The sequence below is a fragment of the Amphichorda felina genome (assembly GCF_050947745.1).
Source record: "Amphichorda felina strain 45539 chromosome Unknown scaffold_5, whole genome shotgun sequence".
Lineage (NCBI taxonomy): Eukaryota > Fungi > Ascomycota > Sordariomycetes > Hypocreales > Bionectriaceae > Amphichorda > Amphichorda felina.
Window position 1 is genome coordinate 2,702,749 of NW_028145045.1, and position 27,103 is coordinate 2,729,851.

Here is a 27,103-nt window from a genome sequence, read left to right on the forward strand (position 1 = left end):
TGCTCAAGGATAGGGATTCTGTACGATAAGGTCGGGTGGAAGAAGTGGGGGACTTAGACGCCGCGTATCTTTGGGAACTGTTTCGACACGGCGTTTTGGGATTCGCGAAGCTTGGCTTGGGGATACCCCATTGACATAATAGTACGGGGGGAGAAAGCCCAGTATATATAGAAGGGGGATGGATGCCGTCGGGAGGACGGCGTCTGTGTGTACAACAACGGCATAGATAGCCACCTACCTTTCTCATGGGCAACATGCATTATAGATATGAGAACCAATAAGCCTCAAGGTTCCCTGTTTTTGTGTGTGAAAAAACATGATATAAGCTTAGGTAGTTTGACTGTGAGCTAGGAAGGGAACTCGCACAACGAAGAAACGCCCCAAACTCAGCTTGAAGCGCCTCATATGCCACGTGTGATATTAACAGGAACTTAAATAAATAAAATGAACCCGACTGGAGGAGAAAGGCAAACCGAAAATTGGACCCTCCGCTAGTAATTCAGAGAAGGTTACACGTCTTGAACGATAGCAATGCAATGGTATGCAGGGGGGCTGCCAATGCCTACAAAGTGTACCGTCTCACAGATACCTCGCCAACGTGGCTCGATACCCGTCGCTTGCGCACCCTCGCAGACTGGAGGGTACTCCCCCTGCCCGAGATGGCCACAACGACAAACGGCCAGTCGTCGAGGCCGTGCCGTCACCACGCGCTGCGGTCCCAGTTCGGATCTGTCCCCCTAGTTGTTAGCCAACCCTGGAATAAAAGAGAGGGTTCCCGTATGTATCTTGTCTGCCCCCGTGGGAGGAAAAAAAAAAAAAAGCTCACCCTGGACAAACGCCGCGAGCACCTTGCTCCCCGTCTGCAGCAGCGGGTGGCCCACGACGATCTTGAGGAACTTCTCCAGGCCGGCCCTGCGGCCCTCGATGACGTCGTCGCTGAAGCGGTTGGTGAAGACCTTGCCGGGCAGGGGCGGGATGGTGACGCGCGCGCTCTCGCGCTCGAGGATGTCGCGGAAGTACTCAAAGTCCGAGTAGCGCCGGCGCACGCTGCTCTGCCGCAGCTTGAAGGCGGGGATGTTGGTCCGGCAGACTATCTCGTAGTCGGTGTACATGCTGCGGCCGATGCCGTGCGTGCGGGGGTTGCGGACCTGCGGCTGCTCAGCATCTGACCCTCTCTCTCCATCGCTTCTCCGTGATCTTTCTGTTCATGGTGTGTTTATGTTGCCGAAGGGGTTGGCAGAGGGTGGGTGGTACCTCGATCTCGAGAAAGTTCTCGGGCGGGCCGTAGATCTCGTCGAAGCTCTGCTGGCGCGTGTCGGGCATGGACTGCAGGATGGGGCGGTGGAACTTGTCGGTGGGGGAGGAGGGCGCCTGGCCCGCGGGCTGGTCGTTGGAGGAGGACATGGCTGCGTCGGATGCTCGTCTGTCTGGCGTTGCGCCTTGCGCTTTGCGCTCTGGCTTCTACTATCGTCGTGGTTCGGCGTCGGCCCCGGGCGAGGCGGCAGGGGTGGGAGTGTGCGCAGAGTGCGGAGTGTCTTCTCTTCTGGCTGGTATAAGCAGCAGCTGCGTTGGCGGGCGAGGAGGCGAGATCGTGGGTCTGGGACGGTGGTGGTGGAAGGACGCTGGGCGGGCGAGGTCGAGATGGTGGACGGTGGTGGGGCTGATAAAGCGCGACCGTTGACGACGCACCGCGGGCACGTTACGAGTACTTACGTACGAACAAATGCTTGGCCATCAGCGCCATATTTGCCCAGTTTTCAAATGCGGGGGAATTGACTGATCATTGTTTGTTTTAATGCATCTCACAGAACCTCCTTCCTAAGCTCAGCCTTGTTGGGAGTCCATGCTTTCATCACCAAATGGCAATTAAACGCAATGTAACGCGGACATGCGAACGATGATAAGAATCGTCTTCAACTCTTTCTTTGGAGACATTGGGAAATTTACCCCATGCATATTGTACAGGCAACACCGCCCAAACCCGGACTACATGTAGACGTGCGCCATGATATGCCAAAACCACTCTCCTCGTGTAGTCACCAGATTCCTCGGGAGTAGTCCCAACGGACCTTTAGGCACTGCATTGGTAGCCCCGTTCCTTTGCCCCTCAAAGTGCTGTGACGGGGCACGCACTGTTACGGCAGGGGCCGCTGACAAGCTGGAGTTGATAAGCCCCCGAAGACAATGCAAGACGGCAGCCTCACCTTACCTGAAGCCATCCCAAACTCCTTTCGCCTGCCCATTGATGAATTAATTCCATGTGACCTCAGCTGGCCTCGTCTTCGGCTCGGGACCCGCCCTGTATTCCTATGCAAACAGCCCAGTACATTGGGGCTCTTCACTTCTTGTGCCCCGGCTTGTCACCAAACTTCTCGTGGATCGCCCGGATCTGCTCCTCCACGTTGAAGGACTGCATCTGCCCCGATTGCGATTGGCTCTTGCCCTCTGGGTTGCCGTCGAAGCTGTTGATGGCGGCCCTCTTGCGCCGTGCAAGCTCGTCCTCGGAAATCGCTTGTCCCGTTACGGGGTCGAAGACGTCGCTGCGCTGGCTCGCCAGGCGCTTCAGGTTGTTGGCCACGTCGGCGTGCGAGATGTTGGACGTCGCGTAGCGCGAGTCGGCCTTGGCCTTCTGCTCTTTCCAGCTGGGATCCAGAAGCTCGACTACAAATAGTTAGCATCACTCCCTCAGGGCCTCTCTTCTCCTTCTTAGGAGGTTGTAGTAACTTACTTCGCATGTGCTCCTCGAGCTCGTTCATGGGAATCTGCTGCTTGCAGTTGGGGCACAGCGCCATTTGTCCGCGGTTCGCCGCCTTCTGGGCCGCACGTGGGACGTAATTCTCCCTAATCTTCATCGCACCAGGGCCAGTCCTGGATTCGGCCTGGGTCTGGTGCATGCGAGCCTGGGCATCAGCGCGCTCTTGTATCCTCCGCTCCTCCTCCTCCTGCTGGGCAGACCGTTGTGGCAGCTGTGCTCCGTTGTAGCCTTGTGGGTGAGGCATCTGTGGCTGGTATGCCGCTTGTGCGGGCTGTTGTGGTGCGTATCCGTATGGTTGCTGCTGTGCAGCTGGCCATCCATTGGCCATGGAATCCTCCTCGCCGGGCATCGCTTCCTCAATGCGTAGATTTGATGAGATCGACGCCTTATTCCTATCCTCTAGGGACGCGTATTGTAGCTCGGACAGGTTGGTCGGCGGCGGCAGCTTGGCCTGCTCGTCGGCGTCGGTGAAGTTGATGGTCTCGACAACAACAAAGTCGCCCCAGTCTATCCGTGCAAATTCGGCCTTGCGCTCCTCCTCCTCCTCCTCTTTCATCTTCTTCTCAAGCTCCTGGTGCTTGGCGTACTCTGCTCGCGCCTTGGCGCGATTTAGGATCCGGAACTTGTCCTGGATGTTCTTCTCCAGCTCGGCAACTCGCTCCTCCTGCAGCTTCCCGCCTTCTCCTCCCAGCCCACCCGCCCGTAGCAGAGTCGTGTACTGATCAATAATGTGCTGGAAGAAATTGTGGAAGGTGTGATTCGGGATGAGGAATTGGAACTGCGGGTTGCCCGTCTCGCGCTGAGCCAGCTGGGTCATGAACTGACGACCGTTCTTGGCCACGAAGAGGGCTGTCAGGCGGATGACATCCAAATCTTTTTGGTTGATGCGCGGCATGCGAGCGGAGAACTCGAAGTCTGGCGGCTTGGGAGGGCCCTTGGGCTTCTCAGCCTCAGCCGGCGCCGCGACCTCGCCAGCGCGACCGGCGGCGATGGCCGTTCCTCGGCCTGCTCTAATCTCGCTGAGGCGCCATTGGTAGAAGGGGTGGTATGCGTCAGATGGGTTGAGGAAGCTAAACTTTGGGTTCTGGCTCTCCTTATCGCGGATGCGGTCCTCGAAGATGGCGCCGTTGCGCGCGACGTAACCGGCCGTCTTCTCGAGGACATTGCGGATCTCGCGCGGGGGCAGGACGACGCCAGCGGGTGGCTTGATGGCGTCGAGAGTAGCCGCCGCATCGCCGTTGGTCTCGGGGGTTGCCATGGTTGCGATGGACCGGGCTGAGTGGTGATGGCGATTGGCGAGGTTGCGGAGAGTTGAAGCCGATGGGCGTGCGGTCGCGTCTGGAAATTTCAAGCTTGGCCGCCACACCTGCAGCTGAGTGAGGAATGGCTCAAATCCTGCGCCTCAGCCTTGCCTGTAGGCGGAACTGGGGTGAGTGTGGCTCGTGCTGTGGCTCGTGCGGGGCCGCTTGGGCTCCCTGGGCGTGCTTGAATGCACATGCCAGCCAGGAGGTCCATGTTCCTTCCCCCATCCCATCCGGACCCCTGGATGGGCTGAAGTGCGGCTGACAGCGTTGGAATATCTGGCATGATGGAACTCTGCGATGTAACAGTTTAAGATGGCTCCCGGATTGCTTGGGGGGTCAATGGCATGATTTTAAATATAACAAGATAAGTACTAGTAACCAACATATATGCATACCTATCTAGATCAAGATGGCATCTCACAGCGGGTGGTACAGTAGAAGCCTCAGTACCCGTACATTAGCAGTGGCGCAGGGCCTAGATCGCTGTCGTCCAGCGGTGTAGACTACTCGTACACCTCAGTCCACGCCCAGTGATGGCGCGTCGCGCAGGGGCCCGCCAAAAAACTGCCCGCACTCCGTTAAGGCCATTGGATTGGACCACTCGCCCCTTATTGACGGTGATTCAGGACAGCGAGCAGCTTTCAGCACTTCCCACTCCCACACTTCAACCTCGTCCCGGGAGGAGAGCCACGCTTTTGTCTCGTTTCCTTCTTTGTCTCTGCTTCGGCATTTTAGTAGATGAGGGTCCCCTGACTGATCCCATCTTGCTCAATTAATTCTTTCTTCGGCACGCTCTTTTACCGCCTCATTTCCTTGATTTCCGGAAGCTCCCCAGCTCCTCCCATTTCCTCCTCGATCGGCCTCGTCCTCAACACGACAATCTAGTATTCGTAATATCTTCCCCGACCGCCCTCGCCTCCTCGAGTCGGTCCCAGACGTGCTCCGTCATGGGCAAGTCCAACTCGACCCGGGGCCGAAGCCCCCTACCGCCCACCGAGAAACAGTTCGCCGACTCTCCGACCCTGCCTGTGCCCGGCTCTGGCAAGGCTCGCTCCAAGTCGAGATCCAAGTCACGCTCCAAATCGCGATCCAAGAAGAGCAAGGCTGTGGCTGCCAAGGACACCTCGTACAAGTCAGAGGGCGTCGATGACCATGATGTCTTCCTGCTGCCCATCCCCGATTACTGGGCCGTCGTTGGTCTTACCATTCTCGCCCTCATCGTCCGCGTCTACAAGATCTACCAGCCGTCGAGTGTCGTCTTCGATGAGGTCCAGTCAGTGCCGCCATACAATATATACTCATGCATATCTTTTCTGACACTTCTTGCTGCAGCTTCGGTGGCTTCGCTTCGAAATACATCAAGGGCAGGTTCTTCATGGATGTCCACCCGCCCCTCGCCAAGATGCTCATCGCCCTGACCGGCTGGCTGGCTGGCTTTGACGGTAACTTTGACTTCAAGGAAATTGGAAAGGACTATGTTGAGCCCAATGTTCCGTACGTCGCCATGCGCTTGTTCCCCGCCATCTGCGGTGTCGCCCTGGCTCCTTGCATGTATCTCACCCTCAAGACGGTGGGATGCCGGTCCATGACGGCTCTGATGGGCGCCGGCCTCATTATCTTTGGTCCGCTAGTCCGCAATCCCACCAAAGAAAACTCCTTGCTAACGCATCCCAGAGAACGGTCTGCTTACCCAAGCCCGCCTGATCCTCCTCGACTCCCCTCTCGTCGCCGCGACTGCCTTTACCGCCCTCGCCTTCAATGCCTTCACGAACCAGCATGAGCAGGGGCCCGAGAAGGCTTTCGGTATCAGCTGGTGGTTCTGGCTGATCAACACCGGTCTTGGCCTGGGCATCACTGTTAGCATCAAGTGGGTTGGATTGTTCACCATTGCCTGGGTTGGCGTTTTGACCATCATCCAACTCTGGATCCTACTTGGCGACAGCAAGAACGTCTCTATTGTGAGTAATTCTAACCATGAACATGCAAGGATGAATCATTGACCATATTTCTAGCGCTGCTGGCTCAAGCACTTCATGGCTCGTGTCTTTGCCCTCATTGTGATCCCTTTCACTTTCTATCTGGCCATGTTCGCTATCCACTTTGCCTGCCTTTCCAACCCCGGCGAGGGCGATGGTTTCATGAGCTCCGAGTTCCAGGCCACGCTCAGCAGCAAGAAGATGCAGGATGTTCCTGCCGATGTCGTCATGGGCAGCCGCGTCTCCATCCGTCACGTCAACACCCAGGGCGGTTACCTTCATTCTCACCCCCTCATGTACCCAACCGGCAGCAAGCAGCAACAGATCACCCTCTACCCCCACAAGGACGAGAACAACGTTTGGCTGCTTGAGAACCAGACCCAGCCTCTCGGCGCCGACGGCCAGCCCATCAATGGCACCAAGGCCTGGGACATGTTGCCAGAGCCCCACTACATCAAGGACGGCACTGTTCTCCGACTGTACCACCAAAACACCCACCGCCGCCTTCACTCTCATGATGTTCGACCCCCGGTCACCGAGGTCGAGTGGCAGAACGAAGTCTCTGCTTATGGTTTCGAGGGTTTCGAAGGGGACGCTAATGACTTGTTCCGTGTTGAGATCGTTGGAAAGCAGTCGATCGGCGCCGTCGCCAAGCAGCGTCTCCGCGTCATCGAGACTAAGTTCAGACTGGTACATGTTATGACTGGCTGTGTTCTCTTCTCTCATAAGGTCAAGCTCCCCGACTGGGCTTCTGAGCAGCAGGAAGTGACTTGCGCCCGGGGTGGTTCCATGCCTAACAGCCTATGGTACGTCGAGTACAACGAGAGCCCAGTGCTAGGTCCCGACGCGGAAAAGGCCAACTACCGCAAGCTAGGCTTCTTTGGCAAGTTCTGGGAGCTCCAGGGCGTTATGTGGAGGACAAACGCTGGCCTCACCGACACTCACACCTGGGACTCGCGTCCTGAGTCCTGGCCCATCCTCCGCCGCGGAATCAACTTTTGGGGCAGGGCCCACACGCAGATCTACCTGATCGGCAACCCGATTATCTGGTGGGCGTCCTCGGCCGCTATCCTTACCTGGGTCGTCTTCAAGGCTATCGCCATTGTCCGCTGGCAGCGCAGCTGCGGCGACTACTCCAACGTTACTTTCAAGCGGTTCGACTACGAGGTTGGCATGTCGGTTCTCGGCTGGGCGCTGCACTACTTCCCCTTCTACCTCATGAAGCGTCAGCTCTTCCTCCACCACTACTTCCCGGCCCTCTACTTTGCCATCATGGCCTTCTGCCAGATCTTTGACTACGCTACCGCCAGACTCCCTGGCGTCCGCGCCCGTGAGGGTCCGATTATCAACAAGATCGCCACCATCGCCTTCCTTACTCTCTCTGCGGCTGCATTCATGCTCTTCTCTCCCCTCGCCTACGGCAGCCCGTGGACCAAGGCTGAATGCAACCGCGTCAAGCTCTTCCCCACGTGGGACTTTGACTGCAAGACTTTCCACGACTCGGTACGTGTCCCTAAGCTCGAGCTTGATCACAATTCAGACTAACCCGCTACCATGCAGTATGACAAGTACACACTACTTACCGTCAAGGCCGGGACCGCCCCCACACCCTCACCTGAGGTTGTCGACTCTCAGGCTGCCGGCCACGAGGCTGTTCAGGAGCCGGCGGTTCAGGAGCCTGTGGTTCAGGAGCCAGCAGTTCAGGAGCCTGTGGTTCAGGAGCCAGCAGTTCAGGAGCCGGCGGCTCAGGAGGATCACGCCGCTGCTGTCTCGGAAGCTCCCCAAGCGGAGGAGCCCCGTATCATCGGCAGAGAGGAGAAGATTGAGTACCGCGACCAGGACGGCAACCTCCTCAATGAGGAGCAGGTCCAGGCTCTTGAGGGCAAGGTCGAGTTCCAGACTAAGTACGAGACCAAGACGCGCGTTGTTGACGAGGACGGCAACGAGATCCCCGCCCCCAAGGAGCCCGTTGCCCCTGTGGCGCCTCCACACCCAGACGTCGAGGGCGTCGATAAGGAGACCGTCAAGGGCGGTGAAGCTCTCCCTGATGCCGCTGAGAAGGTTGTGCCCCAGGACGCCGCCGCCAGCCTTGACGGCGAGAAGGAGGCGGAGTCCAATCAGCCCAAGCCTGCGAGCGAGGGCAGGGAGGCCACCGTCCACGAGGAGTTGTAATGCCCCGTCTGTTTTTAGCACTCTCGATCCACGCACACATCATGTCAACCTCACAACTCTCTTAACGCAAAGCTTTGTATCACCATCTTTTTTACAAAATGAAAAACAAAATATCTACAATTTTTTTTGCAACGAAGGGATGAAGTTTAGCGGGATGGGATGAGCATGGTAATTTTGGCATGCGGTCTAGGACAAAAGAAAAAAAGGAGCGATAAGGGGAACAAAGGGGCCAGTATATATATATGGTCCTAATCTGTCCATGTCCTGTAAGAGATGCTAGGTATTATTAAAGGAGGATTTGATTATGATATTCCATCGTCTTGGCTAACCTTGTGCGGTGACATTCATACATATATTGGGTTCTGAGTAGTTTTGCTGGCTTCAACTGCATGGGTAAGTCGGCGGAACTAAGTCAGTGTGCATATATTGTATTGGTATCATCTCTATTACGAGCGGCTCATGTATCCCGCCCACTCCCGCGTATAAAACTCGTGTAACCCATATTCCATACTCCCTCATTACATGATCAAGTAATAACAACCCCGAGTAACCTTGATGTCTTCCCCAGACAAGGGCGGGCCCGCAACCCTCGTATCGACCATTCCCGAAAACGCCGTAAGCCCATTAGTGAAAAAAAAAGCAAAGGTACCCGTTCATGCTACCCCGTATGCGAACCACCCACCCATCCGCCCGATGCTCTCCCGCGCAATACTTGCGCCTCATATTATTATACATAATATACATTAAATAAGACGTGAATTTATGTCTTGTTACTCCTTGGAGGGAATTGTAATGGATAGTCGTTTCGAGTACTCCGACCCTGCATCGCTCTGGACGGTAAGAGTCTGCGTTGAGTCGCGGATACCCTCCTTGGGATCCTCAGATTGCTTTAGCGGCGTTGACAGATCATCGGCGACAGTGATTTCGGTAGCTTCTATCGTCTCAGCTCCAGGCACTGGCTGTTCCTGTTCAGGGGAGACAGGCGTGTCTTCGGATGCTGTAGGCTTCTCCACAGGAGCTGAATCCGACTTGGTCTGCTCCTGGCTTGGTCGACGGCGATTCTCAATCTCGCCTGCCAAGCCGATGTGGCCACAAGGAACCACTCCGCCGCCAATGCGAGCCCAAAACATTTGCTCCCGCAGACGAACGCTCTCTTCCCAGGCAGCCTTCTCCTGGTCATCGTCATCAGCCCGCCAGTGGCCATCCTTGATCATGCGCAGGAAGCTCAGGATATCGCATGTCGACCGTACGCGTCCCAAGCAGTATCCGCACAGAGGGTATCGCTGTGCTGAATCTTGCTCACTCGTTCGGAATCGGTGGTTGCGCAAATAGATTTCATCCTTCCTCGACTCTCCACAAAGTGAGCATGGGTTGAATTGGGGCTTGGCGATACTCATGATGAATGAGTTCCCGGCATGGGTTGTGACCGGATCGACAACAAGCGACCCATCTGTAATGGCACTGAGAACCGAACGCCGAGCCAGCCATGACAGCCCAGGGGCAGCATCTAGGCGAAGGGTAGGCTCAATGTCCTCAGCCAGCACACGCTTGAAGAATTTCGTGTCTCGAAGACTGGTAAGCGCGGCAGGTGTTGGCGAGCTGGCGCTGAAGCCTGATGCGGGAGTGTTCGGTGACTGGGGGGCACTGCTAGTTGCCGCGTAGCCCGTGGTATTTAGCGAGCTCACGGAGCCGTTCGAGGGATGGGTACTTGATGGATTACCTCCCAAACCCAAGCTCGGAAGTCCAATTCTACCCAGTGAGCTTGAGGAATCTCTGCTCCCTGTGCGTTGGCGCGCAAGCTTAGCAAGGCTGACAAAGTCGTCATACATGGCAAGATCATGGCGTAGAACCGGTTGGATGAGGTGGCTGAAGCTTGTCGGGTTGGCAGGATTCGCACCATGGGAGTTGGGCGATGCGACCGTCACGTCGGAGCCAAATCCATCATCATCACGGGTATCAAACTTGGTGAGGCCGGGTGATGATGGTGCCGTCAGGTTTGTGTTCGTCTGGTCGTCGCGGTCGGAAGACATGGTCTCCAGGACGTGCTTGAGCTCCGAAAGTTGCTCCTGCTGGGACCTGAGGAGCCCCTCCGAGTCGGCCAGCTGAGCCTTCACCTGATCGTTCTTGCGTTGTAGCGCATCGTGCTCAGCCTGTGCCTCTTCCTTGGCGCGAATGACCATCTTGTTGGCCTCCTCAAACAGCGCAGCCGTCAGATTCTCCAACTCTTGCTCAATCTTCTTCTTGGCCCTCTCGGTATCGAGACGCTTTGCCTTCTCTTCGGCGAGCGATGCCTGCCAGGTCTTCTTCTCCGTGTCGACGGCAGACCTGCGGACCCAAACGTCGCCAGTCAGAATCTCGCGCTGAGACGCGATCTGGTTCTCCAGTTCCGCGATACGGTCGTTTGCGGATTCCAGCTCATGGCGGGTGGCGGAGAGGGTGTCATCGAGATGAGTTTGATGGTTGATCGCGTTGATGAGCTTGGTACTAAGCGCGGTGACCTCCTCGTTGAGGTCAGGCTGGTCGCTCGGGGTAGCTGGAGTAGTACCATTTGGCACCGGCGAGACCGCGCGGTTACGAGGATCCGGCAAGGTGCTCATCTCATCGGCGAGGAAGTTTCCGATCGAGGAAGATGGGCGTATCGTCGGGAGGGCTGATGTCGAAGGCGCCTTTGTAGGGACCTTTGTGTGTGTGATATCGAACACGTCCGATGACGAGGGCGGTGAGGAGGCGCTTGTGGTGGTTGTCGTGACGGCGATAGAGGACATGGATCTGAAGTGTTCGTTGACGGGACGACTCGGGGGAGGGTGCGCCCAGCCCGCTACATGTATGAAGCTGGAGACCATGTTAGCGACGGCCATGGCAGCACGACCGGGTCACCAAGCTCATGGGGACAGGTCAGGATAAACCCATCACGAGGGACGGCTGGGACAGGTTTTTGAGGAAACCAGAACAGACAGCTGGGTGAGACATGTTGTGGCGTCGTCATGGGGCAATGAGAGGCAGAGGGGCCGCTGAAAGATGTGGCTGCTCGGGGGTGAGACAAACCAGGACCGACCAGACGCCAAATCAAAGACACCAACCCCAAGGCGAGACACAGATGGGGACAGAGATAACAGCGGGAGAAGCGGAAAAGGAAGACGTACGCATCCATTGTAAAGTCAGAGTTGTGTGACGGCGAGGCTGTTCAGCGCCTGCCTTGAAGCACCGACGACACGGCGGCCGCGCTCGTCGTAGAACAGAGTTTGACGCCGACGAGTTAGAGGATTGACGGTACCGATATCGCGCGAAATGATGAACCGGCAAGAGAAGGGCCGGCTCTACCCTGAGAGCAAACTCAAAGACCGTTGGAGAGTTACCCAATCAGGGCGAACAATTAGAGTGGTCGATAATAAACGTCGAGGCACCCGAGGAAGGCAGGGTCGAGTCGTGCACGCGGTCGTCGGGAGCAAGCGCGATGGAGGGAGGTGGCAGTGCTAAGATGGGTTCGAGGTGCGGCGTCAAACCAAGCAAGCAGCAGGCATGGCAGGGACGAATAATCGTACGTGTGTCTCGCCGCACCACAGACAAAGGGCCTCGCGGGGGGGGTGGGTTGCCAGACGGAGGAATAGATATATTCAGAGGCAAAAACCGAGGAGGAAAAGAGTTCGTAAAACCGCTCGGACCGGCGATGGGCGAGGGATGCGGCGAGAGCGAGGAGCAGAGTGAGGTCGAGACCGGAGGGCGCAGTGAGAAAGGTGCATTCCAGCCCGCCCCATCCGGGCTCCTTCCGCTGGGCGGCTCTCCCAAGGTTTCTCAGCAGGTGCCAGCAGGGGATCTCCTCACCAGCTGGCGGGTGGGTGCAGCTAAGGAGGGGGGAGAAGGCCGGTTTAGGGACTTTAGGCGCGCCTTCCTTGGCTGGCGAGCTGGGCTGCAGTTGCTGCAGTGCTGCACTAGCTGGGCTAGGCGAGAAAACAGGGGCGGCGGGATCTGGTTGGTCAACGTGGTGGGCTGCTGGCCAATCATAGCAGCCGCGTGTGAGGTCAGCGCCCAGCTTGCCCCGAGACCAGCGGCCCCGGACCTTGCCCACAGATAGACTCAGCGGTTATCAGCACGCGCACTGCAACGCTGGGAGTCAGGAGCACTCGTACTAGCCCGTGCCATGTCATCATCATCACCTCCGTCACCTGGCCCTGTGCAGAGCACTACTTCTCCGCACTCAACAAAGGTTCAATGGCATGTGAAATGGTGAGATGGTCACAGCATCCCGAGGAAGTCACAATTGAGCACAGCTATGGAGGGGTTTGAAACGCCTTGCTCCTCTTTTGCCCCTTGATCCCCTCTTCCCCGAACGAAATCCATACCACAAGCCCATACGGGCCATGGCAAACCCTGCGGTACCTGACAGCAGTGCAGCACCCCCTCATGTCTGTCGGGCCGCATTCGACCCGCTCGTATCCATCGATTGGAACGGGACGACAACGACCAGATGGTGATCCCTAGGCTCGGCAATCCTTACGCCATTGACTGGCTGCGTCACTATTGATGCTCTGATCCATGATTCCGTCGCACAGTCGTCGTACTATTCCAACTGTTGATTTCGAGGCAAGTTTTTGTTGCCACGAATAAAACATGCCGACTCTATATATAACTTAGTTATAACAGAGAGTATGTGAAGCTACCTTGCTTGTATATGCCCAGCATTAACAACGGGTATGTGAAATGACGAAGAAATATCCACAGGTATCCGTCGAATCCAAGAAAAAGTAAAACCATGCAAACAGATGAAACAACATGGTCGCCAGGCTTTAAGAGAAAAATAGAAAACAGAATAAGAAATAGTGCAGAAAAATCCTTCTCAATCGTCTTTAAAATCGGCAAACTCGGGCTCGCCATATGGATTCCACTCCTGTCCCGGGTAGCTCGTCGCGCTCATCTTGGGCACATCGCCCTCCGGGTCGTAAAAGATCTTCTCCTCCTGGGACCGGAGCCGGATCGTCCGCATGTGCGCGTCGGCTGTGTCCTCAAGCTCAACGTGCGCAGCCGTGTTGTTGATGTTCTCCTTGCCCCTGGCGCTCCCGTTCGAGTTGGACTTGGATATGTCGGATACTCCCTTGCTCTCGCCCGTCCGGTCCTGCTTCAGGCGCGGCGTCGCGTCGTATATGTTCTCCTCCATATCCTGCTTGGACTTGTCCACGTCTACGGTGAGGTCTTTTCCCTTGGACCCATTCCTGCCCTCTAGGGCCGTGTCGGGACTCAGCGAGGCAGATCTCGGGGGTCCCGTCTGTCTGGTCTGGCCGACCTCGGTGTTCGATGAGACCTGGCTACTCCCGCGAGACGGGTCTTTCGCGTTCATGCTCGTCGTGCTGGACCGGGGCTGGGGATAGTGGCCCTGGTTCACCTGGCCAGGAGGCGGCGCCCGCTCGCCATTTGCACCTAGGGCGCCTGACTCGACGCTCTGGCCGGCATCAGACAGTATGCTTCCTTTCCGGTGCACGTTTTGCGCATCCTGCCAAAATCGCTGCGATGCCTGGCCCTCATCGGCTGGGGTGATGTTGCCTTGGATGGGAAGATTGAAGCCACCCTGCTCCCCTGGGGTAGCCGAGCCTGAGCGCTCCGGCGACGTCTGTTGATTCTGCTGGTACGGGCCGGTAGTAGCGAGCGGCGATGATACATGTCGAGGTTGACTAGCAGGGGCTTGGCCCTGAGGGTTGAAACCCTGCTGCTGCTGCTGCTGCCCATAGGACTGTTGTCCAGCCAAGTGCTGGCCCGGAGGTCGTCCCACGTAATAGTTTGTCGGAGCGGTAATACCCTCGCCGTGAACAGCGTTGTAGCCCTTAGGAATGGGTACCGAGGCGTATTGCAGCTCCCCTGGCCGCTGAACTTGCTGCTGGCCTTGATGACCAGGCATCTGCTGGCCCTGGGACCACTGCTGAACCATCATTGGGCGTCCTGCAGCAGCCCATTGCGCTTGCTGGTACTGCTGCTGCTGCTGCGGCTGCTGCTGCTGCTGCTGGTAGTACTGCTGGGCGGGATGCATGTTCGGCGCTCCAGGCTGCCCTTGGTAGGCATACTGACCATACGGAGGTTGACCAGCATATAGCTGCGGAGGCGCTCCCCGACCTTGCTGGGGAGGCATTCCCTGAACTTGCTGCGGTGGCATTCCCCGACCTTGCTGCGGTGGTACTCCCCGGCCTTGCTGGACGGGACTTGGTCTCCATTGCTGCTGGCCGGGCTGTCCGGGCTGCGGGGGCTGGCCTAGAGCTCCTTGCTTAGGCGGGGGCGCAGGCGTAGTAGGCTCGTTTGCCTTGGACACTCTCCTAAACGCCCCACGTAGCTTGTCCCCAGCCGAGGGCCTGTCGCTCTTGGCAGGTTTCGGCGCCTGGACGCTCGGTGCCGTCATCTGGGACATCTGGCTCGAGATGCGGTTCTTCCAGCCCTTCCGCTTGGGGTCCTGTGCTCTGACCTGGCCCGCAGGGGGCTGCTGTCCCTGGGCAGGAATGCCTTGCTGGTTAACACCAGGCTGGGTCAGCAACTGCCCGTTGGGTGCGCGTCCCTGAGGGGGTATTCCTGGAGGCTGATTGTACATCTGGTGGGGCAGGTTCCCAGGAGCACCCATGGTTTGCTGAGGGTATTGTCCATTGGGCAGACTGTTGGGGGCCATCGGTCGCTGCTGTGGAGGCGGCTGGTTCCCGTACGGGAGACCTGGGCTGGTAGCCTGCTGTTGCGGCTGTTGGGCAACAGGCGTGCCCTCCCGTGAGGGTCCCACGGGGGACTGTGCGAACTGCCTCTGGGTTGCCTGAGAAGTGATAGACTCGGCCCTCGTATGGACCGAGGGACTGGCCGGCGCTGCCGACTGCGGCGTTTGTGATCTCGGTTGGAAGGGGCTTTGGGCCCGGAATCCAGGAGGTGAGCTTTGTGGGACACTCGTAAGATGGGGTGAAGCCTGGCTGGGATGTGTACTTCCAGGAGGCGATGTTGTCTGCGGCGGCGTGGTCTTCTCTCCACCGGAAGGAGTTGGCGAGGCGATACGGGATCTTGGGGAGTCTGCCCCCTTGATCGAGAAGGTGGCAACCTGGGGAGAATTCGGGCCCTGGCTGGCTGGCATGGGGCTCACTTTACCGTCGCTTGGCCCTCTGGCATGCGAGGCTGGTGACTGCGGCTCGCCCGGAGGGGCAGCGTTATAGGTCGACCGATCGGTATCCGGATGGGGAGTCGACTCGCCGGCAGTCGCAGAGGTTTCCTGTGCGAGGGGCGAGGGCCTCATGTATCCGCCAGAGAGGTGTCTAGATACACGCTGGGTGGCATCCCACGAAGGGCCGCGTCCATGTCCGCCTGGCGTCGGAGACTCGTCCGGTATCTCCCTGTGTTGTGGGGGTTGAGGTACGGGTGCCGCGGGCGCAATAGCGAGCTGAGACCCATGGATACTCTGCATTGGTGCCGTTGGGTGCTGTTCCTCACCCTGCCTAGACTTTGACGATGATCTACCACCCACCAGGTTGGAGATCATGCCCGTGAATGAACCTCGCCTGCCTCTGCGCTCTTGATGCTCGGAACCGGGAGCAGGCGGCAGCGCCATGTCGAGAGATCCAATTGATGCAGGGCGTTTCTCCGACTTGGGCGGGGGAGGAGGTGGCATGCCAAAAGAGCTGGCAGAGTCCGGAGTCCCAATGTTGCGCCCCGATGTCTTGGGGGGAGGTGACATCGACGCCTGGCTGGTCGCTTGATCATACGCGAGCCCGCTCGCAGAAGACATTCGTGAATGGGACGTTCCCGGTTTCTGCTGGCCGTCGTGGCTTGGGCGGAACTTGCTTGTAAACCCAGCAGCCCTGTCGGCGAAGCCGGAGAACCTTTTCTTGGGAGGTCCCATGCTGGCGGTTTCGTTGGCACCGGTGCTTGTGCTGGCCGCGTCATTATTCGCCGTGGCTGTCGAGGGTCGCGACATGCTGCTAGGAATAAACCTCCCAGCGGCGCCCAAGAATGACCTCTTCTTTTCCGACTTTGACATGATGGACTCCTCGGGAGCCTGGGACTCTTGCGACTGAGACAAGGCCGGACTCTGTGGTCGCGGAGACGAGGCCATCATGTCGCTAGAAGCACGAGGACGCAAGTTCGGTATAAAGCTCGGGCGCCTCTTCTTGGGACCCTGAGGATCCCCAGGCGGGTTGTGGGAGCCGTTCTGCATGGGAGATTGGGCATTCTGCTGCTGCTGATGGTCCGAGGCTGAGATCCTACGCTCTCTGGACGCGGCGCGGAAACGATCCCCAATGCCCCTGAAGACTCCTGAGGACTTTGCGCGCCCTCGCTCCTCGATTTGGGCTGAGGTTGTCTCGAAGCTGGACCTCTGGGAAACCATGGTAGGAGCACTGCTCTCATAGGACATGCGAGGCTGGTAGGGCCTGTGGCCGGGCATGGGCTGGCCTTGCGGGTGCGGATAGCCATGCTGCTGCGGCGGCTGCGGCGCTGGCCTGAAGAGCTCTGGGTAGCGCTGGGCGGATGAAGGGGGAACATCGGATGTCCTCCCGCGAGGTGGTTGAGGCCCAGGTGAGGCTGTGGGCGCTGGTCCGGAGCCGTGGCCGGCTGAGACCGGTGATATGGGCCCGGACGCCCCCGTCTCCTTGTCAAAGCCATAGTCAGATGGCTGCTGTGAGCCTCCAGTGCCGGCACGCCTCCTGGCGACATGGAGTGGCTCAGCGAGGTGGCTCTCTTCAAGCTGCCAGCCCGAGGGAGGCTGGGGACTGACGGTGGCGGGCTGACCAGGGGGCGACTGGGCATCACTCTGCTGAAGCTGGCTCGGGATTGAAGGGTCGTACTGGAGCTGGTGAGATGGCGGGTGAGTTGGCGGCTGGTAGTAGCGCATGGGCTCCTTTTGGCTCAGAGGCGAGCGCCCGGTGCGGTTCGTGCCATCTTGCCCGACCAGGGTAGTATTGCTGTCGCCACCGACGGATTGGTTTGTCGCATTTTCGGATGGCTGCAGGGAGCCATTGTGGTGATTGTCATGAGAGAAGCTCTGTGTCGCATGGTCAGCGGAGGCTTGGTCCTGAGCGGCGACGCGTTGCTCAGCCTCGGTCAGGACATCAAACGACGACAGGCCAAAGGACTCGCTCCGTGGGATGGGCGGCAGGCCCTTGAATGATGAATTGCGCTGGGCGTCGGGCCTCGATGGGTCGGACTGGTGCGAGGCCATGATGGCGACGCCACTGTCCTGGTGAACGGCGGTGGTGGGTGCGGCTCTGGGGAAAGCTTGCGCGTTGTGAGCGGGAGCAGCCTGCGTGTCGTGCAGGTCGCGCAGGTCGCGCTGGAGTCGGGGGAGGCCAGCTCCAGGCTGGTCGCCAGGTTGCCCAGGTTGTCCAGGCTGGCCAGGCAAGCCAGGATGTCCAGCAATGGCAGCGACTGTAACGACTCCAGCAGGCTGGCGGGGCACGACGACCCAATCGTCCGAAATGGAATTGATGGACCGATGCCCCGGTCCAGCCACTGCACCCGCTTTAATATTACCAGCTGCGCCAATGGTGGCTGGGGCCCCTGGGGGCCAACCTGCTGAACCTGGGGCGGGTTGGCCCTCAGCGCTAGTGCTCACAGCAGCTCCAACCCCGCCGCCACCCGAAAGGGGCCGCTGGAACACCCGCTGGAACACGCCCTGGCCCTGTCCACTGGGATGTGGATGGCCAGTGGGCTGCCCAGCGTGCTGCCCAGCGTGCTCGTACGACTGCTGGGCCCCTATTACCGTAGCAGGCATGGGCATGGTCGACACGCGACGAGGCCCGCCCGAGGCGCCCAAACTAGCATCCATGCTAGTACGAGTACGAGTACTATAATTACCCTCAGTACTATAATTATTACTGCTCGTATTTCCGCTGCTCGCCGTAATCTGCGGCGTAGCTCCTGTGCGCGACTTTGGCCCGAGGCTCGGGATCCACGACTTTCGCCGGTCGATCTTTTGGGCCTTCATACTACTATTAGTAGTAGTATCCTCGAGGTGCCCGTCTACCGGCGGTGATTGTGATTGTGAAGGAGAATCGCCCTGTCAAACGCAAAATAATTAACATTCCAGTTCTCACACGTCCTTGTCTTGGGCTGCACCATGTTGTGACGAGGGTAGGTAGTAGGTAATAGGGGAGAAATGCGTCATGGAATTCCTATCTCGTACACCGCAGTCCTGATCATTAGACCCAAAATGCAAGAAAAAAAACACCCATTTCCGAACAAGAAAAGAAAGAATCGTTTTATGATAAGGTACGGCGTTTCGATTCAAGCCACTTATGCTGCTGCTGCTGCTGCGACGGACGGCCGCAACGGAGGTGTGGGGTGAAGGAAAAGAGAGGAGGGCGTTTTAGTGAAATACCTTGTCCCCGGTGCCCCGAAGCTTGCTCTTGCCCTTGCTGAACAGTCCCTTGCCCATCTTCCCAGCAGACTGCATAAACTCCTTGCCCTTGGTGCCAATCTGGTTCCCGCCGTGTCCAAACGCGCTGCCGGCCGCGACCTGCGCCTGGTGCGGGAGGCCGGCCAGCCGAGACCGGGCAGAGCCTGTGTTGGACGCGGGTGTGCTGGCGTTGAGGTACTGCTGGTAGTATGGCTGCTGTGCTGATGCCTGCTGCCCAGTTCCCTCGCTGGCCTTTGCGGATGGCGGTGGCGTCCGTGCGGCCCCGGAGTACAACGCCGTGGCGCGAGCATGCTCGGGGTAATCGCTACGCATGGCTGCGATCCAGTTGTCGAGACCAGAGTCTTGGGTAGCAAAAATTCCGCGCGTCTCGGCGTACTTCTCAATCCGCTTGGCCGGCGTCTTGATATTCATAATCTCCCGGAACGTCATGATCTTCTGCCCACTCGCGGGATGGACCGATGCGGCGCCAGCCTCACCCTGCTGTGTCCCTGTAACGGAGGCAGGGGCGGAAGGAGCGATGCTGTTCTCCCGAGTCCCAGAGAGTTGTGATTCCCTGGGTTCCGCAAGTGGAGTGGCGTCTCTATCGGTCACCTCGGACACGGGGGATGGCGGCTCAGGAGACAGGGGATGGACTGTGGGTGCTGGGCCAGAGCTGGCTTGAGACACCTGGTGAGAAAATGGTTCTGGTTCCGCATCCGCTACGATCTTGATAGTTGGCGAGGTGGGACCGAAGCCGGGAGCCTGTTGCGGTTGCTGTGCCAGAGGACTTGTGGCGACAGTGCTGGGAGGCGACACTGTGGGTATGGCTTTGGAAGAAAGCTCCTCCTCTGCTTCCCATGAGAACTTCCGACGGAGTCCTGGCTGGCTGGTAGTCGACTGGGGGCTCACGACTGCAAGCTCGGGCGACTTGACCTCCGTGGATGTAGGGCCAGACATGGGGGGTTGCTCCGGAACGTTGTCGAGGCCGCCCGTGGAACTGGACTTCTTCGTGGGATCGTCACCCTGCTTTTCATCCGAATCTGCCCAGTAATCATCGTAGCCGCTCAACGAATAGCTGCTCTCCCGACCTGCACGGGTCACCCCAGACTTGCGGTTGTTGTTGTTGTCTACTGGAGACCCGATTCCACCAGGGGTAAGCGTTCTCATGATCTCTTCGCTCAGGACATCACTCTCCTTTCTGGGTGAGGATGTGACCGTATCTACCGTGAGCTGCCTCTCAAGCGGCAGAGGGGAGTAGTCCGATGGCGAGTGTTCGGGCTTCTTTGGCTGCAAGGGCTCGGTGGGCGTGATCCCGGAGGCAGGCTTCTCGGGAGAAGGAGGCTGAGCGACGGCTACATCAGAAACCGGAGGAGGGACAGTTCGAGGTTCGTGCGGGCTTGGCGTTCTCAGCGGTGGAAGCGACCGCCTCTGCTCCTCGGCATGAAGCTGCTTCAGGGAGTCGCCCTCGGGAGCAGATCCAGGAAGGCCCTTGGGGGTCGTATCGTCGCGGTCCGAGACAGGCGAGACCTCGGCGTCATCGGGCGTGATTTGCGACGAGTTCTGCTCAGTCGTAATAGTAGGATTCTCTGTGACGTACGTGCCTGGTAGAGATGGCCGCTGCAGCTCGCCCTCCGCAGTTTTCTCTGGCTCACCAGCGGGGTCCGCAGATGCGGCTGGTGTAAAGGTGGTTGCGGGTAGAGTCGGTCCTGAGGCCATAGGGTCTGGCGGCTTGGCCACGGTCTCCTCTTCATCGTGCCCAGGAGATGACACACGGTCTCCCTGGCCCGCTGGCCCGCTGGTGAGCTGGCTGCTTGGAAGGGCGGTGCTGTTGGCGAACAAGTCGGCACCAAACCCAGACATTCGAGTAACACTGGGCAACTGAGGGCTCGTGGATAGACGCTTTGGTTCGGAATTATCAGCGTCGGCTTGGACAGTTCCGGCGGGGGCAAGGTCTGGCTCGGCCGTCTGGCCTTGCCTCTGCTTCTCTTCTTCCAGACGATGAAAGATGTCAGCTGGGCGGGTAGCAGGTTGGCCTGGGGCTGACTGAGGTGACACGATATTGTCACGCGCGCTCTGGCCTGGCACACCAAATGACTGCTGCCTCGTCTGGAGACTCAGGGGCTGACTGCCTGAGCCTCTCGACAGGTTCGAGGTGGCAGATGGAGTAGCGACATGGCCCGGCCGCCCAGCCCCAGGCACACGAGTCTCGGAAGGCAGTCGGTGGTTTGCAGACGGCCGAGGGGGCGGCGGAGCTGCCACTGGCGGCGACTCGGGCTCGTCGTCCTCGTCGTCGTCCGGGTCTGGGGCGCCCCAGTCATCGCCGTCGTAGCTTTGGACCTTGGCCTCGACCCATTTTCTAGTCTTTTTCCTATTCACATTGACCTGATATGAGTTGCTCGACGACGAAGCGGGCGACCTGCACGGCAAAAACAAGAAAAGCCTTGGTCAGTACGGCAACAAGTATGATGATGACGATCCCCCAATGGCGGCGGAGAGTGCTTACATTGGAGTTTGGCCTCGCCCGGGCGCCTGGCTGAATGAGCCGTCCATCACGTCCCAAGAGCGTCGCGAGAGATCATGCGGACATACTCCCTCTCCAGGCGGGATGGGGGTCGACAGGAGGTCTCAGTTGGCTGAGGTAACGCGCCTTGCGACGACGGATAACGACGATTGACGTTTAGGCCAAGCGGAAGGTCCCGAGGCAGCGAGGCAAGGCGCGGACTCGGAATTACAGGGCACCTCGCGGCAGAGGGGCAATTCGGCGATTGGAAGCAAGACGAACGAAAGGGAATATACAGCCTGATGATGACAGAATGTCTTGGGAAGAGGCAAGCAGCGCACTTTTCCTCGTCACTGGTTGGAATACATGTAATTTCCAGCAGCCGGCTCGTTGGTTGGATCGCTCTGCGAAGGAGCTAATGGGGGCTAAAGCTAACAGTGCAACGGTGGTTTTTGGTAACTCTCACGCATGTTCGCGTGGTGGAATACAAGTGACAGTTGAGGATCCGCTAGCGCTCGGGGCGGGGCTGCTCGGGGGTTGGACAGCTGGCAATGTTGCTCGACAGCAATCAGTTGGCGCGTCACGCCAGTGAGTGGCGCAGCTGTCAGTCTCCCTGATGACGCTCGTCCCACACCAAAATGAAGTGATGAGCCGAGTCGTGTTGATCACGGGCTTGGGCATCATTAAGCGAATTTTGAGTTTGCTCATCTATCTTTGGATAACATTGAGTTGAGTGCGACTCCCGTGGTCACTTGCAGGGCCATCATCAAACATCCATATTCCTTTACGAATATGTCACTGCGCGGTCAAGAGATCGTATGAGAAACCGCATGCACTACAACCCAACTAGTTGTATTACCCTAAGAGTTAGGTCTCGTATCGTAGGACGCCATGTGCAGTGGTCCCAGCCTTGGTGCTGACGACGGCCCACGGGTGGTTGAACCTCTGTTGTGGATAGCTGGATACTGAACTGTGATCCAAATTTAGCAGGTCTGGCAGCTCAGGAGTCAAGGCTAGGTAAGTTGAGTTTCTGGCACTTCCATAAACGAGGACGTTTTGTGGCGCTGGACGGACAACCTCGAGACGCGATGGAACGCAGCCACACGTGTGGCTGTGCCACCGTCACCCAAGGCGTCTGCCATCTGCAGGAACCTCCCAATGCCCGTCGCCAAAGGAACCACGTTTGCGACATTGATCCCTTTAGCCATCGCCCATCTCGTTTTGACCGCACCACGCCCACCATTGACGTCGAACACATCCAGAATTAGCGATAGCTGGCCATCATTTCTCGACTCATTATTCAACGCCTTTGATATCCCCGCCTCTGCCCGCCTAGCCGACAGATAATCAACTACCAAACCCCCTGAGCCTCAGTGGCGCAAACGGCCAGAACCGATCCATCCGACCCTCCCGGCTCGACGACGGCACCTACCGCCATCACCATCACTCGATTCTCGGATTAGATAGCGCTGGTCGCACTCTTCTCCCCCACCCCCACACAGCCCGTCATGGCAGTCTCGTCGATACAGGACCGGACCTCCGAGTTCAAGTCGGTCCTCGCCCAGGCCCAGCGCCGCCAGAACACGAGCAAGTCGAGCTCGCAGAAGAGGTCCCTCCTGACGGACGCCCAAAAGTCAGCGGCTAACGGCGATGCGCGTCCGCGGCGGTCCGACTTTGCCAGGAAGGCGGCCGAGATTGGGAGGGGCATCTCTGCCACCATGGGCAAGCTGGAGAAGCTGGCACAACGTAAGTGGATGGATATTTAGAGTTGAGGATTTGTTGAATAATAGCTGACACTTTGGCTAGTCGCGAAACGCCGCACGCTGTTTGACGACCGGCCCGTCGAGATCAACGAGCTCACCTTCGTCATCAAGCAGGACCTGTCATCGCTGAACCAGCAGATCGGCGACCTGCAGACCCTGTCGAGGCAGCAGCACCCCAACGCCGACCAGGAGGGCGAGCACAACAAGAATGTCGTCTACCTGCTCCAGGGCAAGTTGACGGACGTGTCGGTCAACTTCAAGGACGTGCTCGAAGCCCGGACCAAGAACATCCAGGCGTCCCGGTCACGGACGGAGAACTTTGTGTCGTCGGTGTCGCAGCACGCCCAGCCCTCCATTCAGCAGTCTGCCTCGCCCCTGTACGGGACACCAAACCGGTCGTCGCCGGCGCCGGCCAACGACACGCTGTCGCTGAACCCCGTCAGCGACCAGCAGATGATGATTATGGAGGAGGGCCAGCAGTCGAACTCGTACATTCAGCAGCGAGGCGAGGCCATCGAGGCCATCGAGAAGACAATTAGTGAACTGGGTGGTATCTTTGGGCAGCTGGCAACCATGGTATCGGAGCAGAGCGAGATGATCCAGCGGATCGACGCCAACACGGAGGACGTTGTGGACAATGTGGACGGTGCCCAGCGGGAGCTGCTCAAGTACTGGGCGCGGGTGTCGAGCAACCGCTGGCTCATTGCCAAGATGTTTGGCGTTCTGATGATTTTCTTCCTGTGAGTGACCCTCGACGTTCTGGCGTGGACTTCCTCTTTTGCTAACGATAATGTGCAGACTGTGGGTGTTGGTCTCTGGTTAGACTGCGATTGTATATGGGTTGATAGACGCGTGATGTTGCATTGGGTTACTCGTTCGTAATGGATACCACTCGACGGCATTTCTTCTTTGTACGTATATTTGCTATGGGGAAGTCGGCCATCGCTGGCAGCACGACTGGCACCGGCACATAGATGTCATTTTCATTCATCGCAGACGCGGATCTGCGCTAAGCCAATATGTTCACCCTTTGCTTTCATGGGTTCAGGTTCATCTGCCTTAGCAGTGAAAGAAACTCACATCTGCAGTGACCCCCTATCACCGGCGCTCCACCCAACTCGATTCCAGTTAGTCAACAAGGCTGCCCAAACACGGTATCTCTCGGCGAAGCGCGGGTGCCGAATTGCCCACCCTCCAGACCCAATCGGCCTTATCCACCCCGACGCCGGCCTGATTTCTCCGTGGCCGCGAGAAGGGCGTCTCAGAACCAGCTTGGTCGGTCCCCTCCCCCACGATGCAGCCATGGTAGGTAGTACTGTGTAACTATCCCGTCCCTGCTTTTTAGCCGGGATTCGCAAACCATGCTCGGCGGATCGGGGTAGAAGGCCCTGGGAACGGGATTTAAAGCCCGCGCGCCGCCCGGTTTTGTTCGGTATCTACTGTTTTCCCAGTCGTATCTACGTGTAGCATTATTCACCATGGCGGACAAGACGTTCAAGCTCAACACCGGCGCTGAGATTCCTGCCTTTGGCTTGGGTGAGTACTCTGTACATTGCGCTACCTTGACTGCTGCGGGGGAGGGGCAGCCATCCCCAGAAGTGTTCTCCCCACCTTAAGCAGCTCGCCGCAACAACAAAGACCGGAATAAACAATAAGCTGACAATGGCGGACTTGCAGGCACGTGGCAGGGCGAGCCCGGCAAGGTCAAGACGGCGGTGGCGCACGCGCTCAAGGGCGGGTACAAGCTGGTCGACTGCGCGTACTGCTACGGCAACGAGGACGAGGTGGGCGAGGGCCTGGCCGAGGCGTTCGCCGCGGGCGTCAAGCGCGAGGACGTCTTCGTCATGACAAAGGTCTGGGCGACGTACACCTCGCGCGTCGAGCTGGGGCTGGACAAGAGCCTCAAGGCGTTGGGGCTGGACTATGTGGACTTGTTCCTGGTGCACTGGCCGCTGCTGCTGAACCCGGAGGGTGAGTTGCCCTCCCCCTTCTTGGTTGTCCCCCCCTGGGAGTATAAGGGGGGAGAGTGTAGTAGGTTCGTGCTTTGCTGATGCTCTGTAGGCAACGATGATCGCTTCCCCAAGAAGGCCGACGGATCGCGAGATGTGATTGAGGGCTGGGATCACCGCGACACGTGGAAGCAGATGGAGGCTCTGATCGCCACCGGCAAGGTCAAGGCCATTGGCGTGTCCAACGTACGGCGACCTTGTGTTCCTCAGAGTTTTGGGCCCACAGTACTGACTGCCCATGTAGTACAGCAAAAGGTACCTCGAGGAGCTGCTGCCCGTGGCCAAGATCGTGCCCGCCGTCAACCAGATCGAGAACCACCCGGCGCTGCCGCAGACCGAGATTGTCGACTTGTGCAAGGCCAAGGGCATCCATGTTGTCGCTTACAGCCCACTCGGCAGCACGGGAAGCCCGCTGCAGACGGCCGAGCCCGTCGTCAAGCTGGCCGAGAAGAAGGGCGTCAGCCCCGTTGCCATCCTGCTGAGCCACCACAGTGAGTGCTCTCTGTCCGTTTACTTGACCCCTGAGATATGAGGAGCTGACGAGGGTACTGCATAGTCGCCCGCGGGAACACGGTCCTCGCCAAGTCGGTCACCCCGGAGCGGATCACGGCCAACAAGGATCTCGTCGAGCTCGACGCCGAAGACCTCAAGGTGCTGGACGACTACTCGGCCGAGCTTGTCCGCAACAAGGAGTGGAAGCGCTACGTGTACCCGCCCTTTGGCGTGCAGTTTGGCTTCCCGGACAAGCTGTAGGCGGTTTCTGGGGGGTTCTCTACCATCATGTCCAAGACGCACGCAAATCCATACCAATTTAGACAGTACAGAATAGACCAGAATTCCCTCTCTCCCCCCTCCCCCGTACACCATATCTGCTGCTACACATCCGCCATGTCCACCACCACCTTGATGACCAGGTTACCGCTCTCGTCCTTGACCTTGCCGGCCATGTCGAAGGCGTCGCGAATACGCGCCATGCCCTTGAAGCGCTGCGTGACCAGCCGCGACAGGTCGGGCAGCGCGGCGGGCGGGTCGGAGAGCATGTCGATGGCGGCGCCGTAGGTGTTTGCGTAGCGGAAGACGCCGATGAGGTCGACCTCGCGCAGGGCGGCGGCCGAGATGGGCAGCGTGAGGACGGGCGTGCCCATGCCGATGATCATGATCTTGCCCCCGGGCTTGGTGGCCTGCTCTGTGTCAGTATAATGATATATCTGGTGTCAGAGCCATTCGCGGGGGGGGAGGGGGAGAGTAATGTACGTAGATGGAGCTCTGCAAGCACGTCTCGACGCCGGTGCACTCGTACACGGCCGACACCTCGCCGATGGCCTCCCCGCCCACCTGTGTCCCCTTGACCGACTCGGCCACGTCCCTCGCAAAGGCTAGCTTGTCGTCGATGGTCTGCGGGCGCGCCATGGGAACGACAACGCCAGCGTCGGCAAAGCCATTGGCTGTGGCAAAGTCGACGCGGTCCTTCTGGATGTCGGCGATGATGACAGAGCGCGCGCCGGCCGCCTTGCTCACGGCTGCGGCGAGGAGGCCCACGGCGCCGGCGCCAAAGACGAGGATGGTGGAATCCTGGGGGAGGGAGGCACGGTCTCGGGCGTGGAGGGCGACGGAGAGAGGCTCAATAAGGGCGCCTAGGTCGAGGGAGATGGAGGGGGCAAGTCTGGTGGTGGTGGTGGTCAGTCTACATGTAACATGGGCAGCAAAAGAAAGGCATCTGGGGATGTCATACTTGTGGCACCACTTGGCTGGGTGGTTGACCCTCTCCTGCAGAGTGCCCTGGGCATGGGGGAAGGCCTTCGCGGAGCTGCGGAATTTCATGGCGCGGCAGATGTTGTAGCGGCCCTGGTGGCAGTACTCGCAGTCGTCACAGGGAAGGCCGACCTCGAGGGCGACGCGGTCGCCGGGCTGCAGCTCTGAGACGGCATGACCGACAGCGACGACGGTGCCGCTGGACTCGTGGCCCAGGGTCAGGGGCTCGCGCACGAGGATGTCACCGTTGCGGTAGTGGTTGAAGTAATGCAGGTCGGAGCCGCAGAGGCCTGTGGACTGGACGGCAATCTGGACCTCGTTGCTGCTGGGGGCGGGGAGTTCTCTCTCCTCCTGGGGGGCAGGTCAGTGTAGTTCTAGCGATATGTCTAGTGAGGGGAGTGGTGAGCGTACCAGGCGGAGGTCCTTGACGCCGTGGAGGACCGAAGCTTGGACTGTGGTGCCAGACATGGTTGATGCTTGATAGTGAATAGAGAAAGGAAGATCAAGGAACCGAGGCAGTGCCCTTGGGGGGA

At 58.7% G+C, this 27,103-nt stretch overlaps 9 protein-coding genes across 9 annotated transcripts; 3 read left to right on the plus strand and 6 right to left on the minus strand.

The window, feature by feature from the left end:
* Window positions 1-700: 700 nt before the first annotated feature.
* On the minus strand, window positions 701-1,404 carry SNX3 (Phox homologous domain-containing protein; the record flags this gene model as incomplete). Its single annotated transcript, XM_083195090.1, has 3 exons — window positions 701-729; window positions 827-1,148; window positions 1,255-1,404. 3 exons carry the CDS (start codon window positions 1,402-1,404, stop codon window positions 701-703), a joined length of 501 nt encoding a protein of 166 aa, XP_083050003.1.
* Window positions 1,405-2,338: 934 nt separating this feature from the next.
* On the minus strand, window positions 2,339-4,013 carry PRP21 (Pre-mRNA splicing factor PRP21 like protein-domain-containing protein; the record flags this gene model as incomplete). Its single annotated transcript, XM_083195091.1, has 2 exons — window positions 2,339-2,661; window positions 2,729-4,013. 2 exons carry the CDS (start codon window positions 4,011-4,013, stop codon window positions 2,339-2,341), a joined length of 1,608 nt encoding a protein of 535 aa, XP_083050004.1.
* Window positions 4,014-5,006: 993 nt separating this feature from the next.
* On the plus strand, window positions 5,007-8,207 carry PMT1 (dolichyl-phosphate-mannose-protein mannosyltransferase PMT1; the record flags this gene model as incomplete). The annotated part of the gene is made up of 5 exons (XM_083195092.1): window positions 5,007-5,332; window positions 5,392-5,681; window positions 5,734-6,017; window positions 6,072-7,538; window positions 7,596-8,207. The coding sequence occupies 5 exons, from the start codon at window positions 5,007-5,009 to the stop codon at window positions 8,205-8,207; spliced, it is 2,979 nt and encodes a 992-aa protein (XP_083050005.1).
* Window positions 8,208-8,977: 770 nt separating this feature from the next.
* SEC2 (uncharacterized protein) lies at window positions 8,978-10,972 on the minus strand (the record flags this gene model as incomplete). Its single annotated transcript, XM_083195093.1, has 1 exon — window positions 8,978-10,972. The coding sequence occupies one exon, from the start codon at window positions 10,970-10,972 to the stop codon at window positions 8,978-8,980; it is 1,995 nt and encodes a 664-aa protein (XP_083050006.1).
* Window positions 10,973-13,041: 2,069 nt separating this feature from the next.
* ACO1O0_005683 (uncharacterized protein) lies at window positions 13,042-17,976 on the minus strand (the record flags this gene model as incomplete). The annotated part of the gene is made up of 1 exon (XM_083195094.1): window positions 13,042-17,976. One exon carries the CDS (start codon window positions 17,974-17,976, stop codon window positions 13,042-13,044), a length of 4,935 nt encoding a protein of 1,644 aa, XP_083050007.1.
* A 540-nt stretch (window positions 17,977-18,516) lies between these two features.
* ACO1O0_005684 (uncharacterized protein) lies at window positions 18,517-21,096 on the minus strand (the record flags this gene model as incomplete). Its single annotated transcript, XM_083195095.1, has 2 exons — window positions 18,517-20,962; window positions 21,050-21,096. 2 exons carry the CDS (start codon window positions 21,094-21,096, stop codon window positions 18,517-18,519), a joined length of 2,493 nt encoding a protein of 830 aa, XP_083050008.1.
* A 1,458-nt stretch (window positions 21,097-22,554) lies between these two features.
* sed5 (t-SNARE syntaxin) lies at window positions 22,555-23,553 on the plus strand (the record flags this gene model as incomplete). Its single annotated transcript, XM_083195096.1, has 2 exons — window positions 22,555-22,792; window positions 22,853-23,553. The coding sequence occupies 2 exons, from the start codon at window positions 22,555-22,557 to the stop codon at window positions 23,551-23,553; spliced, it is 939 nt and encodes a 312-aa protein (XP_083050009.1).
* A 734-nt stretch (window positions 23,554-24,287) lies between these two features.
* GAR1_1 (putative glycerol dehydrogenase) lies at window positions 24,288-25,571 on the plus strand (the record flags this gene model as incomplete). Its single annotated transcript, XM_083195097.1, has 5 exons — window positions 24,288-24,345; window positions 24,487-24,780; window positions 24,871-25,004; window positions 25,063-25,309; window positions 25,375-25,571. 5 exons carry the CDS (start codon window positions 24,288-24,290, stop codon window positions 25,569-25,571), a joined length of 930 nt encoding a protein of 309 aa, XP_083050010.1.
* A 122-nt stretch (window positions 25,572-25,693) lies between these two features.
* Window positions 25,694-27,038, minus strand: ACO1O0_005687 (chaperonin 10-like protein; the record flags this gene model as incomplete). The annotated part of the gene is made up of 4 exons (XM_083195098.1): window positions 25,694-25,999; window positions 26,073-26,481; window positions 26,551-26,921; window positions 26,982-27,038. 4 exons carry the CDS (start codon window positions 27,036-27,038, stop codon window positions 25,694-25,696), a joined length of 1,143 nt encoding a protein of 380 aa, XP_083050011.1.
* Window positions 27,039-27,103: the final 65 nt, after the last annotated feature.